Source organism: Lynx rufus, unplaced genomic scaffold, assembly GCF_022079265.1.
Source record: "Lynx rufus isolate CCGP_SWC_20201006 ecotype Redwood Valley unplaced genomic scaffold, mLynRuf1.p SCAF_37, whole genome shotgun sequence".
Lineage (NCBI taxonomy): Eukaryota > Metazoa > Chordata > Mammalia > Carnivora > Felidae > Lynx > Lynx rufus.
In genome coordinates, this window is record NW_025814853.1 from 1864469 (window position 1) to 1881784 (window position 17316).

Genomic DNA, 17316 nt, shown 5'->3' on the forward strand with positions numbered 1-17316 from the left:
GGTTATAAGGTCAACACACAACAATCTATTTTGTTTGTATATACTGTTGATCAACCATGGGAAGTTGAAATCAAAGTAAAAAACATTTACAACAGTATCAAAAATATAAAATACTTGGGGACGAATTCAGCAACACATGTGCAAGACTTCTGTACTTGAAACTACAATCCATTGGCAAGAGAAATTACAGAAAATCTAGATAAATGGAGAGATCCCATCAACATGGGCCCTGACTACAAATCCATATATGAAAATGCAAAGGACCTAAGAATAAACAAAACAACTTTCTTTTTTAAAAAAAGAACAACGTTAAGAGATTAATACTACCTAGTGTCAAGACTTACCCGTATCTGTTAACAGTCAGCACTGAAAGTGGCATGAAAACGGGTAGTGGAACCAAATGAGAAGTCAGGAGCTGCACCCACATGTGTGTGGTCAACTGATCTGCAACAAAGATGCAAATAGTTCAGCCCCACAGAAAGGAGCGTCTTTTCGCCACGTGGCATTGGGACAATTGGACATCCAGATGCAAACAAATGAGTCTACACCTCATACCGCATGAAAAAGTTCACTCAAAATGGGGACATACTTGCACATCATTCACCTAATACAAACTCTTAGATCCCATAGGGAACGCTCAAAGCTCAACGTGAAAACTGACACACAAACCGAAAAACGGGCAAAGGGTTTGAATAGTCACTTCACGGAGGAAGTAGTATGCTGACAGGAGAGCACCCGAAAAGTTGCCGCTTGCCATTTGTCCTTGGAGAACACAAATGAAACCGGTCCGATACCGGCACGCGGCTGCTAGCTTGTCCAAAATCCAAACACTGTCCGGCCCAGGCGCAGATTTGGAGAAACGCACGTGGCACACCCACCCGAAGGCACACGTCTGTTCAGAAGTGATACACGATGTTTATAGTGGCTTTATTTGTAATAGCCAAACAACAGAAGTAGCCCAAAAGACCATCAACGGGCGTGAATAAGCAAACAGTGATTTATCCACACGGGGCAGTACTGCTAGGCAATAAAAAAGGATATACTGGCCCCAAAATAGCTGAGGGAAAGAAGCCAGTAAAAGAACGGTATTCACTATGTAGTTCCATTTATATAAAATTCTAGAAAATGTAAACCGTACTCACAGAGAACAGATGGCTGCCGGTTGGCGGGGGGGGGGGGGCGGTTCGGAAGGGGCACAAAGAAAGTTTTGAGGGCAGAGGTTGCTTACCTTGATTGTGGGCATGGCTTCATGGGTGTGTACATATGTCCAAAATTACTGAAATCTGTATTTTTAGATGTGCGGTTTTTTGTATATTGCTTCAACCTCAGAGCTGTTAAGAATTTCAAATGGTGGGGGCACCTGGGTGGCTCAGTCGGTTCAGTGTCCAACTTTGGCTCAGGTCACGATCTCATGGTTCACGGGTCCAAGCCCCGCGTCGGGCTCTGTGCTGACAGCTCAGAACCTGGAGCCTGCTTTGGATTCTGTGTCTCCCTTCCCCTCTCTCTGCCTCTCCCCTGCTTGCTCTCTCTCCCTCTTTCTCTCTCAAAAATAAATAAAACAGGGGCGTCTGGGTGGCTCAGTCCGTTAAGCGTCCGACTTCAGCTCAGGTCATGGTCTCACGGTTTGTGAGTTCCAGCCCCACGTCAGGCTCTATGCTGACAGCTTGGAGCCTGGAGCCTGCTTCGGATTCTGTGTCTCCCTCTCTCTCTGCCTCTCCCCCACTTGCACTCCGTCTCTCAAAAATAAATAAATGTTTAAAAAGTTATTTTTTAAATTTCAAGTTGCAGAACAGTCTACGTACAACGGTACGGTCCCTTCTAGATTTTCAATTCGACGAAGACAACAAAACGTGGGGCAGTTGTTCTAGACAAAGACTCGTAATGTGTGACCAGTAAGTGTCGGTCTAGATCCTGGACCCAGAACCAAAAGCTGTAAGAGACGTTGTTTGACCATCAAGAGAAATTTGAATGGAGACTAGATATTGGCTAATAGCGTGGCATTGATGCTGAATGTCTTGAGTGACAGGGGTTTGTGGTTATGCAAGAGAACGTCATCCTTTTTCTCAGGAAAGTTTCCAGGCAAAGCCTCACGCCATCTGCAACTTTGAAAAAGTGCAGACAAGCACAGGGGAAGCGAGAGGGAGAGCGCACACGGTGCAGAATATTTAAATTGTCCTTGAGGTCGTGTGATGGGGTCACAGGTCAAGAGCAGTGTCACAGGAGGATGAGAAAGTGTACGAAACGTGGCCAAACCTGCAGTCTCCGAGGGCCGTGCTCCGGGAGGGTGGTGCTGGCTGGTGACCCTCAGACCCCTTATTATCCTTTTTCTTTCTGCTAATTAACCAGACTGAGGGAGGGGAGTCGGGCAAAGAGCCCTGCAAGCTGGGCTGCGGTTGTCTGGGGCTTATCCGTAGGCACCGTTAATACGCAGTTCAGGCAGACTTTCCCAGGTTCCACTCAGTAAAGGTTTATCAGAGTGCCACCAGGGCACCGAGGGCACGCTGTCTGCGAATTTGGAAAAACGCTCTGCGTCGCATTCATGACGTCAATCCAAATGTGGGGATACACAGAGCTTCGCCATGTGTGAGGCAGTTGTGGGACCAGAAAGAACATACTCGTGAGTAAAAGCGGATGAATTTTATTTCTGTGCCCTCACACCTATGCTGGCTCCCCTCCCCGGTCCCAGAACATGTGCTGATTTCCCTACAGAATAATCCCATCACCACCCCCCCCCCACACTGGCTCTGATGTCACCAGCTTCTCTTCCTGCACCTGCACCCGTCCCACCGCCCCCTCCAGGCTCACACAGAAAAGCTCAGTGGAGAAAATGAGTGGGTATAGTCTCCTCTCCCATCCTGTGAGGACTCGGGTCCCCCAGACCCAAGTGAGCCCAGGAGGGCCGGAGACTTCTCAGTCCGGAGCCTGCCGTCCCAGTGGCCTGGCCCCTGCGAGGGGCTGGCCCGCTCAGGCCCTGGGCAGACATTACTCCTGTGCTGGCAGCTTGTGTATTTCTCTGTCTCTGACTGCCTTGTTCCTACAGGTTTTATGTTAATAAACCACTTTTTAGGACAGGTTACATTTACAGAAAACCTAGAACAGGAAATAAAGTTCCCATGTGCCCCACACCCACTTTCCCCCATTGTTAACATCTTAAGGAATGACACTGCCACTCACCAAAGTCCGCACTCCGTTCGAGTGTCCTTGGTTTTCCTGTCGTCCCCTTTCCACTCCGTTCGTCACGTCTCCCCAGGCGTCTCCGGGCTGAGCCATCTCTCACGTCGTCCCTGGTTTCGGGTGGCCTGGCGGTTCTGGGGGTGCTGGGGCCGTCCCTCCGTTGGGGTGTGTCTGATGTCGGGTGATGGGCTCAGGGAGGAAGACCGCAGAGGCAGAGGGCCCTTCTCATCACCTCACATCAGGGGTCCGTGCCGTCAACGTGATGCGTCACCACGGACGGGACCCTGACCTGAGGTGTGTTTCCGGGTGTCTCCACGTGCCCCCCCCCCGCCCCAAACCCTGCTTCCGCCGTTTTCTCTCTACAAGGAGGTCACCGTGGTGCGCTGGGATTTTTGTTACGTGGCCGGCTTTATGTCTGAGATCGAACACGGTTCCTTTACTATCCTTCATTGTTTTTTTTAAATCTGAATATTGTTCTTTTCATCTCTCACCCTTGTCACTAGGTTAGCCTTATTTTATAAGGTTTGGTGTCGGAGCTGTTTTCTTTCGTGTTTGCATTCCCAGGGTTTTGTGTATTCCCTCAGTTCCCTTCCCGGCCAGCCTTCCTGCCCCACCGCCCGGCTCCAGCAGGTGCTCGGGCAGAGGGCAGTGAAGGAGCTGGGGGGACCACAGCCAGGCCCGAGTCCCCAGGAGAGCCCTGGCCACGTGTCCGGCTTGCCGTAGGCGCTTGATGAATGTTACCCTTCCCGCCTGCTCATTTTGACATCAATAATTGAATTGCTTTGATGGTCCATTTAATTTCCAAACTATGGGTTATAAAGTGCAGAAAATAAACTAAATCTTAGCATCGGGGAGCACAAGTCTGCATGTCTCACGAAGCTGTCGTCTGCAAGGATGTGCCGTTTCGGTGGATGTGAGGTGCTGTTTGTATTGTTTGGTGAACTACAGCTGCCACACGTCCCTTCGTAGCCGTCATCCCAGTTACGTGAGGCGGCTGCGTTTCAGAGGCCCCCGGAGTGGGTTTCGCCCCGGAGGAGATTCAGATCCACCCCCGCGGGGCCCCTGGAGAACTGTGGACCCGGAGAGTACGTCGCAGGAGCCGGGGGCTGCCCCTTCCCACACCTGCCCGGGAAGAGGCCAGGCCCGGCCAGACTCACACTTTGGTAAAAGGCCAGGTTGCTGCTGAGCGTGTCTGTCCCTGGCAGAAGGGAGACCGTCGTTTCCAGGTGCCTCTGGATTTCCAGGAGTGAAATGAGAAGCCAAGGGAGGAAGCAGGAGGTTGTCACCACCGCTGTCAGGTCGTCGGGCTCATTGTAGCATGAATGGGCGCAGTGACTCAGGCTGCAGGGGACTTCCTGGTGAGAGGAGCTGAAGCGTCAGACTGCTGCTGAGGGCAATCAAGACAGGCCGTCTTTTTGGGTGATGAGTCAGGCCCTGTGATTCATCGTCAGGCTGGGCTGAATCGCTCACCGGCTCTGTGGCACTGATCAGAGCGAGGACGAGGACGGGGGTGCGGGTCAGCGTGCGAGCGCAGCCCATCAGGACCCGACTCTTACGTGTCTTATGAAAAGGGCGACCACAGTTCTGGCGTGTGGAGCCTGAAGTCGAGGCTGGGTTGGGGTATGGTCCGGGGCCGCCAGCTGAGTCACCTTTCCCACCCGGGACCGTGCAGGGTCTGGGTAGAAGCCCACAGTGCGCGGCAGGGAGAGGCCGGGCCTCGACATCCTGGCCCTGTGGCTCAGCAGCTCTGGACCCAGGAAAGCCCATCCCTCCTGCTTCCACGGGCCTCTGGACTGACTCGTCCACACTGGAAGCGGTTACTGGGTGTGATTAACATCCCGGATTGCATCATGCTTCTCCATGTACACGTCGGCTTTTTTATTTGCTCAGCAAACGCTTAGTGGCCCTCTGATGGGAACCAGGCTGCGCGACATTCCGGGACCATGGAGAGTAATAATCAGGGTTTTGTCCTCAAAGAGCTGAGAGTGTAGCAGAGCAGGGACCAGAGTAACGAGCTCACCTGAAGGCAGCCACTCGGGGAGTCCAGCCACAGTAAGACCAAAAAGAAGGTCTCGAGAGTGGCTGGGCTGACTTGAGAGGCTGTGCCCAGAGGGTGCTCGGATGCCCGCGGTGGGGACGACAGGCCGGGAGACAAGACACGGATGCACGGAGATGCATCGTGTCAAACAAGGTGTGAGTGCGAGCACCCGGTATTGGAGGGGGAGGAGGCTAAGGGCGGGGGGGGGGTCTCTTTGTTCAGAAGCATTTCTCTGTCACCACTGCCCGTTCTGCCCCTGGGTAATTGACACCAAGTGGGGGAGAACCCCATGCGGCATGGCTCAGTGTGACCCTCAGGGACAGTTTCAGGGCCTGGCTGGGAAAGTAGGGCTGCGCTACAGAAATGAACAGTTCAAACGAGTCCAGGAATCTCAGATGAGCGCCAGGAACCGCGGGTCCCAGTCCAGCAGAAGGACCGGCACCGGGGTGAGGGCCGCTCTCCGGCCTAGGCCAGAATCCACCCAGGCAGAGCAGAGGTCCCCTGGGCCCGGCGGACAGAGACACGGGAACTGACCGCTCTGTGGTGGCTGAGCAGGTGCAGAAACGAGTGAGGGGTTGTCTGTCAGCCGGAGAAGCGAGTGAAACAAAAGGGTTATAGTGAGGAAATGCCATCAGAGTACCCAGCTCACCTCCTCAGCGAAGATTTTTGCCTGAATGTAACGTAAACGCCGAGTGTCGAATTGACCAAAAGCTTCGGTGAAATCATCTGGGAAAGTAGGTGGAAAACAAAAGTCGGAAGCACAAAAGAACGAAATCCTCGTATCCTATAGTGGAAGTGGCTAAATAAAGACATAGCCATTGTTTCGAAATCTGGAGGTAAATTCTTGAAAACCCGTCCAAAAGAATGGCGATTGGCCACCCTTGGGGAGCTGGACGCGGGTGGGAGGAACGGACCAGCCGGTGCTGCCGTGTTGCCCTTTCTCACTCTGTGTGTTGATCTGATTTGCACGTAGAGAAACCCCAAGGAGCACAGCGGGGAGAAGGGTCCCGGCTTTCCGCACCCAGAGCGGAACGAGTGGAACCACTGCCTCCTGGCGCGTGCACCTGAGCCGCGGAGCTGTGCCAGGGCAGGCGTCTCCCGTCGAGGAGAGAGCTGAGTAACACGCTGGGACCCGCGTGTCCCCTGTCCCCCCACAGAATGGAGAAGGTGGAGGTAAACGCCTTGGTGCTGAGTGAAGAAGGTACTGTGATTTGGACCGGCCTCGGTTTTGGTTCCGGCTCTGCGGACGGCCCTCGGGCAGCTCACTGCCTATAAACGGGACTTAACTTCCTGTCGAGGCGGTGATGGAATCCGTGTCCGTGGCCACAGAGCTCGTAACAGCCCAGGCACAGTCAGGCATGACCGTCGTTGCTGCTTTCGTGAAGAGTGATGTAGACTCACAATTGCAGCCTGGAGAACACATATCGAACCTGTGTCCTGATTATAAAGACTATTTCTTCTGTTAAATATCTGTTCGTGAGATCTGACCACGTGTATTAGGCCACAAAAGAAACCTTAAGAATTTCCAAAAAGCAGGAATAGTGCAGACAATGTGCATGGCAGGACCAGAAATGAATAACGGCGGGGCGCCTGGGTGGCGCAGTCGGTTAAGCGTCCGACTTCAGCCAGGTCACGATCTCGCGGTCCGTGAGTTCGAGCCCCGCGTCAGGCTCTGGGCTGATGGCTCAGAGCCTGGAGCCTGTTTCCGATTCTGTGTCTCCCTCTCTCTCTGCCCCTCCCCCGTTCATGCTCTGTCTCTCTCTGTCCCAAAAATAAATAAAAACGTTGGAAAAAAAAAAAATTAAAAAAAAAAAAAAGAAATGAATAACGGTGTCAGAAAACAGAACAGGCCGTACAACTAGGAATTTACTTTTTTTAAAAGCAATTATCTTCGATCTCGGGTCAAAGGAAAAATACAAAACAAAATTATAGTTTCCAAAAGCACAGAAGATGAAAATAACGGGCATCGGACCCCCAGGACACAGCTAAAGCCACGTTCAGAGAAGACTTCACAGTCGTAAGTCCCTGCACTGTCCTAACAGAGTCACAGCAGAGCAAGTGGCCAGCTAGATGCACGACACGGTGACACGAAAGGGACTACAGACGAGCAGAAAAAAGCAGTTTGACAAAGATAAAAGAGAGGGCTTTCTCTGAGTTTGCAAACAAAAATATGAAAATGAAACCATAGATAAGAAGTGGCTTCTTTGTGGGGGGAAGGATCTGCTCACCTAATTAAGGGGGCCAAGTACAATCTAGTCTAGAAGTGACCAGGCAGGAAACACTATGGGAGGGAGGACAGGTGTGGTCCTGAGACTGTGCGCATCTCTGCAAGTGCAGTAACACTTGAATACAGCAGGCTTCTATTTCTAGGAAGATAGAACTTCTCAAACTGATTTGAGGAGTAAAAAGCTCGAGCAGACTGTCTCCGCAGAAGGAGTAGCGAGAGGGTGCTAGGAAGGTCCTGCCACGCCCCGTCGTTCCGGGCAGAGAATCTCTCCCGAGTGGAGGTGAAGGGACACCTTGCAGCTGTTTATGGAGCCAGCGTGACATTGACGTTGGCACCTACGGGGCACAGCATTGTGACTGTGCTCAGGGCCACCAAAGCGCATACTTTATTTTTTTTTAATTTTTTTTTAATGTTTATTTATTTTTGAGACAGAGAGAGACAGAGCATGAATGGGGGAGGGGCAGAGACAGAGGGAGACACAGAATCGGAAGCAGGCTCCAGGCTCTGAGCCGTCAGCCCAGAGCCCGACGCGGGGCTCGAACTCACAGACTGTGAGATCGTGACCTGAGCTGAAGTCGGACGTTCAACCGACTGAGCCACCCAGGCGCCCCAAGCAAAGCGCATACTTTAAATGTGGGTAAAATGGGGGCACCTGGGCGGCTCAGTCGGTTAAGCATCCAACTTTGGCTCAGGTCATGATCTCGTGGTTCGCGAGTTTGAGCCCCACGTCGGGCTCTGTGCCGACAGCTCGGAGCCTGGAGCCTGCTTCGGATTCTGTGCCTCCCTCTCTCTCTGCCCCTCCCCTGCTCACACTCTGCCTCTCTGTCTTTCTCAAAAATAAGTAAACATTAAAATAATAATAATAATAAATGTGGGTAAAATGGTAAATTTTATGTTTTACACGTGTCAGCACACACAAAGAACACTAAAAGGCTCACACAAAGCAAGCAAAGCACATTACATCCATACTTGTGAGCGTTTGGAAATAAGTCGGGAGAGCACGGAAAGGCTGCACAGCGCTGCCCAGTGGGTCCTTCCCCGGGTGAAGGCTTGGCTCAGCGTCCACCTTTAAAAAGCTGAGCTGTTACAGTAATAACGCTAACAAGTACAAGAAGGCGGGGGCCGATCTCACGAAGGAAGAAAACCGCTCAGTAACGGCACCAGTGGCTGCTTCTCTAACATTCAGACTGGTTTCCTGTCAGCCCAGAAGCCAGCAGCATACTAATGGGGAAACGCAAAAGCAAAAGTGAGCAGAGGAAGATGTCACTGTCACTGTCAGCTAACACAGTCAGAGGCTGGAGTTAAAGGCACAAAAATTAGAAAAGTAGAGGCAAACCACCACGGTCCGCACACAGCTAGGACCGTATGCCTGGAAAACCCAGAGGCGTCCGTGAGATCCCGCTAATGAGAGAATTTGTGAGACAGGAGACTTCGGATTAATACGCAGAAACCACGGGTTACAACCAGCAGAAGATACGTGCGCCCTGTTTACAAGAGAGCCCTAAATCTGGGAATAAGCCCGACCCGAAGCATGAGAAACCCCCATGAAGGAAACTGGAAAACATTCCTGAAGAGCAGAGAATTCAACGCACACAAATGAAGACATAGGCAGTTTAATTACAGAAGGGTTGTTATCATCAGTATGTTAGGGTTCCCTGAGTTGATTTAAACTGTAAGACGATCCCAATAAAACTACCAGCAAGCTTTTTTTCCCCCTCTCTCTTTTCTGGAACTAGACAGACATACTTCCTACAGAGAAATAAATAGCACCCGCCAGGGAAACTTTGACTAGGAAGAAAAACGGCAAGGATCTAATCGTCCCAGATGCCAAAACTAACGATGAAGCCCCAGTAATAAAGAGCGTTGTGGGGCTGGATTATGGACAGACAGGCTGACAAATGGGCACAGCAGAAATGGACCTCAGCGCACACAAGGCATAGTGTATGGTCAAGTCAGCGTTCTCAGCTCAGCGGTAAAGATGATGTGTTCCCGGGGGCTCCTGGGTGGCTCAGTCGGTTAAGCGTCCGACTCTCAGTTTCAGCTCAGGTCATGATCTCATGGTTTCATGAGTTCAAGCCCCGCATCGGGCTCTGCACTGACAGTGCGGAGCCTGCTTGAGATTCTCTCTCTCCCTCTTTCTCTGCCCCTCCCCTTCTCACACTGCCTCTGTGTCTCTCAAAATAAATAAAACTTAAAAAATATAATAATAAAAAAAAAGATGATGCATTCCCGAATTTTTGGCACTAGGGGAGCTCGCTGTCTGCACATCCTGAACACCAGAATTGACTTCAAAGAGGTAAATTATTTAAATATAAAGAATGACACCACAAGAGCACTAGAAGAAAACCCAGGCAAATTCTAGCTTAACCTTGGAGTGATGAAAGCCTGTCCAGCTATAACTTAAAATGTAGCTATCTCTGAAAATTAATAGATTTGGTTGCATGAAAATAAAATATTTGCATGGGGGGAGAAAAAAACACGAGCAAATTTTCAAACAGGCAAGCATTGGTGGGTCGCAGATACTTAAAACTCCTCTTCCAGGTGAAAGGCTAGCCTTCATAATATATAAAGAGCTCCTAGAAATCAAGAAAAACTCTTAACAGTCCAGTAGAGAAACAAAGAATGAACGTGAACCCACAGTTCCCATACAAATGGCCCTTACTTACACACACGGGACAGGCTCAGGCTTCTCCACGATGAGGAAAGTGCACAGTAGGGCTGCACCGAATATGGGTTTTTTCACATCTCAGATGGGCAAGCACTCAGGTGCTTTATGGCTGAGCTGCGAGGACAGAGTGCCGAAACTGCACACACACCTACCCTGTGATGGGCCGTGTTGCTTCTGGGAACCCACAGCCTGGCCTGTGCGTGCATGAATGAGCCACGCTCTCCGAAGGGCTGTTCCGCATTCGCCGTGAAGACAGAACTCTCCGTGTGGCAGGGCTGCGGCACGTGAAGAAGCGCAAGGTGCAGGGCACAGACGGTGGTCCCCGTGTCGAAGGAAGGGCTAGCTCCGTCTCCACGGTCCTCGGATTTCTTGCGCTTACACAGAGAAGCACCGGAAGAAGAAATAAGCCAACGCGGCAGTTACCGCAGCGCTGAGGGGAGGCTTCAACTCGCATCGTGTTTAACGTTTATTTTCGTGTTACGTCCAAACGTCATGCCAGTCCCTGCAGGGACCCAGCACGGAAGCGGACTTCCCCATGTATGCCTTTCTGCAGCATTTTGAGTTTTGAACTTTTATTTAGTTTTTATTATTTTTTTAATGTTTATTTATTCTTGAGACAGAGACAGAGGATGAACAGGGGAGGGGCAGAGAGAGAGGGAGACACAGAATCGGAAGCAACTCCAGGTTCTGAGCTGTCAGCACAGAGCCCGACGCGGGGCTTGAACCCACGAACCGGGAGATCATGACCTGAACTGAAGTCGGACACTTAACAGACCGAGCCACCCAGGCGCCCCGAGTTTTGAACTCTTAAAGTACGTTTACAAAACGTGTGAGTTTCTCCAAGGGCACGGCGGGTCATGAGTCGCCGCGCCCACCGGTGCTCAGGACTGTCCTGCCGACGGTAGTCTGTCCATCTGTGTTCGGTTGTGCCTCTGCCCCCCGCCCCCCCCAGGACAGACTGTAGTCTTCGTAGAGGAGGAGGAGGCCGGCTGTGCCAGAGGGTGCCCACAAGGAACAGCTGCCTCGCCTCTTCCCCTCACCCTCGCAGACCCCAGCCTTCCCGCTCTCTGCTCTGTCCTGTCCCTGTCCGCAGACCGCGTCTCCGCGTCTCACGTGAGGTGCGTGCTCACGTCCTTCTCTGCTGCTCTTCCTCCCCTCCCTGGCCCTCGTTTCAAAAGTGTAACTCCCTGGGGGCACTGGGTGGCTCGGTGGGTTGAGCATCCGACTGGATTTCGGCTCCGGTCTGGATCCCAGGGCCGTGGTATCGAGCCCCGCATCGGGCTCTGCACTGACAGTGCGGAGCCTGCTTGGGATTCTCCCTCTCCCTCTGTCTGCCCCTCCCCTGCTGTGCTCCCGCGCTCGCTCGCTCTCTCAAAAAGTGTGTGTGTAACATACGTTTCCCTGAAGTGCCGAGAGGGAAGGAGCAGAACTGCGACAAGAGTTAAAAGCACATCAGGGTGGGTTTTGCGTGTGGTGGGCAGGGGCTCGCTTAGGAAAAACCATTTCGTATTCGTGCCCTTTGCTCTCCCGCCTTCATATGTCACACTTGCGGCTTGATGGCGGGGGGGTGGGGGGGAGTCCGACGATACAGGGTTAGGGAGGCAGCTGCTGCGGGGCCGTCCGTTGCATTTGAGAGGCCTGCGTTCGCTCTAGCGAGGCGCTTGGCCGGGGAACGGGTGTCCTGGCTCCCTGCCTGCCGTGTGGACGGAGGGCGGGACTGGGACAGCGAAGCCGGTGAAAGTCCGAGCGAGCTCAGAGCCGGTCGGTAGGCGTCTCCTGCCAAGGACCGAACAGGCAGGCGGCCTTGTTGGCGGTTCCCCCTGGGAGACCCGCCCCATCAGAGCAGGTGCACGGAAGTGTGGCGCTGCGACGCGGGCCTCCCTCCCGAATGAGTGGGATGTGAACCATTATATATATTATTATATATATTATATATATTATATTATATTATATTTTTTAAGTTTTATTTATTTTGAGAGACACAGAGGCAGTGTGAGAAGGGGAGGGGCAGAGAAAGAGGGAGAGAGAGAATCTCAAGCAGGCTCCGCTTGAGGGAGCGTCCCCTGCAGACGCGTAGGCCTTGATCTGACTTGTCGAGCGCCTGGTTTAGAAACAGAAGAAGGGGCCTTTGTTCTCAGACCCGGGCACCCGACCGCTGCCCCCAGGGACGCCGGTGCCGCTGGGCGGCTGTGAGAGAGCTGCCCTCCCCCAGGCCCTCTGCACTGAGTGTCTGCAGAGAGGACAGGGTGTTGATGCCTTTCTCCTTCTTCCGCCACAAACCTCATTCAGAGCGGCGGGCCCCTCAGCTTCCCTGGCTCTTCGGGAGTTAGCCTGCTGACCTGAGTCCGGGGTGCCCCGCCTCCTGACCGCCGACGCCTACCTGCTCAGCTCCCACGTAACGGGAGTCCCGCGGCCGCCTGATGGGTGTAGTAAGAGAGGCAGAAACACCTGACCATCAGAGCCCCCGGAAGCGGGCGGTGTGGAGGGGACGCAGGGCCGGGCGTGACGTCTACAGAGCTGGGAGGGGGCCGCACACGGCCGGGGGTGAGGGGCACACAGCTGGGGGGAGCACACGTCAGAAATTCTGTCCTCACTCTCCTGTGATGGCCTTTGACCTCCGGGTGGAGCGTGCCATGTCTCTGTGCACGTGGTACCCCAGATCAGTTTTCCTGGAACGGATCCAGGAGCCTGTCGGGTTCGCGGCCACGTTCCGAGGGTCACCGTCTCCAAGGATGGGGGCGTCCGTGATCTGTGTGTCTCTGCCGCTCGCGGATGCCGCTGGATGTGTTGTGTGTTTCCTTGGCCACTCCAGTAGTCGAGTGCGGGTTTCTAAAGTGGGGTCCCCCAGCTGGCGAGAGGGCATCCTGGCATGAGACCTAGCTCCTTGCCTCCCGTTCCGCCCTTTCCTCTCCTACGTGCAAACAGGAACTTTGTCCCACCTTCAGGCTTTCACCCGAAGCCGTGCAGATGTTATCCTCTACCCGAGTGTCTGGGGCTCGATCATCTGAGCCCCTTGACCAGCCAGCACGTACAAAACGCCCCCAAGCCCGCCAGCCTGGTGTGAAATCCGTGCTCGTGGGAACACTGATGCCGCCTCTGAGCCAGGCTCCCTCCTCCAGGATTCCAAGTCCTCAGCCCCGGGCGTCACTTACAAGCCCCTTGCTCCCGGGCACCCGTCTTCCGTGTCCTCCGGGGCCCAAGCACCCTCCACTTCTGTGGTCTTCCTACCCAACACGGGTGTGACTTCCGACCTAGAAGGTCAGCTTGGACCCCGCGCCCTGCCCGTTGGCCACGTGCTCCTGCCTCTCGACGGCTCTGCTGGTCTCAGAGGCGCCTCAAATGCAGTGGCCCCCAGACTGAGCTCCTCCTCCTAGCGGACCTGTCCACCGGCACCCGCCTCTTCGATCTTGCCGGGCGGGTGGGCCCCCTGGCCCCTCCTGCCCAGATCCCGGGGGAACAGCCTCCTCCCGTGTCCGGGGTCGCCCCCATCTCCACCCCCTCTGCCCTTGCTGCGCACGCCTCTCCTTCGGGTCCCGCTCACTTTCCATTGTGGTTCCCTCAAGACGCCAACCTGCAGACCCGCCACCTTGACCCTCCCAGGCCCCTCAGGCCTCCTCGGGGTCCCCGCGCGGCCTCTGAAGCCCCGTGCCGTCTGCGTCCCGCGTCCCGAGGGATAGGCTCGCCTTCGCCTCCGTAACGACTCTGCAGAAGATCCCAGCTGCCCCTCGGCTTAGGTGCCCCTCCTTCCCCTGAGCCCCCAAGTCCCCAGTGTCTCCTGGCCGTCACACGCACACGGTGGTCTCCTCCTGAAACCAGGAGCAGGGTGCGCGTCACGTCTCTGCGTCCAGGACCAAAGCAGCGCCCGGCACCAGCGGGTCCTCGGACGTGTGCTGAGCACGTGAACCCGCAGCCGTGCAGGTGCTTGTGGGTGCAGCGTGGCCCAAAGAGCCGGGGGAGCCGCGCCCCTGACCGTGCGCTTACCCCTGACTCCACGGCACCGCCTCAGCGCTCTTCCTGTGGCATGAGGACTGGGCCTCTGCTCTGGGAAGCGCGGGCTGAAGTAGGAACATGTGACACGAGTGACTCCCAGGGATCATTTTCCCAAAATCCCCAGGGAAGCTTCAGCAGGGGCTGGGGTCTGCGGCGACACCGGAGGGTTTCGAGCGCCGGGCGCCCCCCTCTCGGAAGGCGGGAGGAGGGGAACGCGGGAAGGGAGGGGGTGGGCAGGGGCGCAGAGGCGAGGGCGGCCTCCAGGGCCCCCTCCTGTTGGAGCGGCCGCGGGTGCGAGGGAGCGTGAGGTGCGTCTGCGGGCACCATTCCGGCTCCTTTGCCGAGCGGACATTGGACGCGGGAGGAGAAAACTCCTAAGGCAGCCGACCCTGACCGCACGTCCGTCATTCGCCCGTGACAGGGAGCGAGAGGGGCCTTGCTGGCACGCGCACTCACGGTCTCTCCCTGTTTCTTTCTCTCCCCAGTCGTGCCAAGCTGACCTGGTGAAGGACAACGGTCACAAATACTTCCTGTCGGTCCTGGCAGACCCGTACATGCCAGTAAGGCTTCGTCCCCTCCCGGGACATCCTCGGGGTCCGTGTCGTCTGTCTCGCCGGCGGGTCATGCTCTGGGGTGGCCGTGGCCGGGGCTGCTCCCTGCGTGCGGGGGTGGGGGGGGCATGTCGGGGCGGGAGCAGGCGGCGTGCACCTGATGTCAGAGCTGCTCCCTCGGTGCGTCCGCGTAGGAGAGACGCGCGGCCTGGCCTGGTTGTTTCCGCTCCTCTGCCCCCCTGGCGCGTCTTCTCAGCGCAGCAGGAGCCGCTCTCCCTCGCACCCTGTCAGCCGCGTTAGATTAATGAGTAGATGTGACAGCTCGTGTGCCTCGTGAAGGTTCTGGAACATGACGAGAGGCAGATGTGCCTTATGAATCAGGAAGGAAGGCAGGGGAGGAAAGAAGAGTGTGAACGTTGACGTTCCAAGTTAGCTTATTCTGTGAGACGCTTAACGGTAGGGACGTGCGTACACGGCACCCCCACGGCTGCACCGTCCCCGACTTCTGGGCTCCGTCCCTGTAGTCCCCAGCACGGCGGAGAGAACCAGAGACGTCCCGAGTCCCCTCCTCGATGTCGCTTCGTCTCACGGGCATGTTCCGAGTGTCAGCGCTCATCCCCACAGCTTTTCTTTTTTTTTTTTTTTAATTTTTTTTTTAACGTTTATTTATTTTTGAGACAGAGAGAGACAGAGCATGAATGGGGGAGGGTCAGAGAGAGGGAGACACAGAATCCGAAACAGGCTCCAGGCTCTGAGCTGTCAGCACAGAGCCCGACGCGGGGCTCGAACTCACAGACCGTGAGATCATGACCTGAGCCAAAGTCGCCCGCCTAACCGACTGAGCCACCCAGGCGCCCCCCCCCCACGGCTTTTCTAAGCTAAATGCTGGTTACGAGAAAAACCAGAGACGTTAAAGGCTGGATCGTTACAGAAAAGGCAGGTAATGCACGTGTGTCTCAACTCAAGTGTGGGAACAGCCTCATCCTTGCTGGTGCAAGTTGACACTTCACGTGAGGCCTGGAAACAGCCGCGTGCCTGCTTTTCGGGCAAGAATCCAGTTGACCAAAGGGACAAGGACACCGAAGCGGTGATCGTGGCCAAGCGGTGAGCCGAGCCGGCACACGTGGGCCCTGCTTCTTTGGCTGCAAACACGTTGACGCTTTGAACCCATAGTGACATTCGAAAGAAAGAACATTGCCACCATGCCAAAAACTGAAGCGAGAAGTCTGAAGGGAGCCACAGCGGGAAGGGGGCGCTGACCCTGGGGTTCCCTGTGCACACGGACCCGGTCTGCACCCAGGACGGGCCGAGCCGCAGCACCGTAACGGACCCCTGCGGATACGGGAGCATTCGAGGCTGCACCCCCCACCCCCCACCCCTCACCCCCCATGGGAAGGGCTCAGAAAAGGGCCCCGTTTGTCTCTCCACGTCTGGGCCGAGGTCTCTGGGGGCACTTGCACGGCCCGGAGCCCGCGAGACTCAGGCCAGAGGCACAAGCCGGCTCCTGACCCGCAGGATGGAGCACTGAGCGGAGTCAGCAAACAGGAAATTAGCAGCCAAGAACCGAACGTAACAGAGTTCTCTGGAAAAGACTATAAAATCATAAGGGTAAGTATGTTTTAGACGATTCAGTGAAACAATTTGTTGCTTTAATTATGTCCAGAAATACACCACTGGGTTGTTTCTTCAGAAGTACTTGTGCATCTGCTATAAGGAAATAACCTATTTTTTCCTTTTTACTCATCCTCAAAAAGGACCGACTAGATTCTTTTAATCAGTAGGCAGTTTTTTGCGGGGGTCCTGTAAGCGGAAGACGCAGACATTGCCGTCCAAAGCTCCGTGGATGAATCGAACGGTAGAATGGCACAGTCAGTGAGAGAATTCCTGGAGGAATCACCTGGAATGAAGCACATGAAGGGGACTCAGAGGCCTGCGGGGGGGGGGGGGGGGGGGGTCTCACTGCTGCCACCCTGAGGCCAGAGTGTGCACTCGGGACATGGAGAGAAGCAGGACGTGAACAGATCACGGCTGAGAATTTTCCCAGTTTGAAGAAAGGAATGAGTTCTCAGTGAAAGCACTGTGAGTCTTGAGAAGACTAAATAAAAACAAATCCACACAAAGGCCCAACCTAACAGAGGTAGAAAATATCAAAGGCAAAAGGGGAAAATCTTAAAAGTAAGCAGAACGAGAAGAGGGCTTTGCACAGGAGCTGAGAGTACCACGAGGAGGACTGACAGACACGGACGCTGGAGGAAAGCGACTGTCACCCCGGAACCCCCCACCACCTCGCGCACCATCCAGGACACGGTGAAGCCAGCCCGTGGTCACAGACGCACAATCGGTCGCATTCGGACGCCCGGTGAAGGGCTTATGGAGCCCGTGCTTCAGGAAGAGACCGAGCCCACGGGGGCGCAGAACACAGCACGGGGCTAAGGAATGGGCTAGCGTGCGGCCATCTACGTAAGCACCGGCCGTGAACACAGGCCGTAGTCGTGAGTTCGAGGGGTTAAGACCGGAGGAGGAAGGTTGGAATCGGCAGCCTTGACTGATCCAAGGGCGAGAGCGAGAAAGATCGACCTCAGACTCTGCCCCAGGTGCACGTTAACAACACCAGGCACCACGACCCTGTTACGGACAGCAGACTGGTTCCCCAGCTAGCAGAGGCACA

At 54.7% G+C, this 17316-nt stretch overlaps 1 protein-coding gene across 1 annotated transcript in view; it reads left to right on the top strand.

Annotated features, from left to right (window-relative positions):
- RPTOR (regulatory associated protein of MTOR complex 1) overlaps positions 1 to 17316 on the top strand; it is a 332995-nt gene that overhangs the window by 254741 nt on the left and 60938 nt on the right. The window contains exon 14 of the mRNA XM_047093910.1: positions 14583 to 14657. Within this exon, the coding sequence (XP_046949866.1) occupies positions 14583 to 14657 (75 nt within the window). The remainder of the gene's footprint in view (positions 1 to 14582; positions 14658 to 17316) is intronic.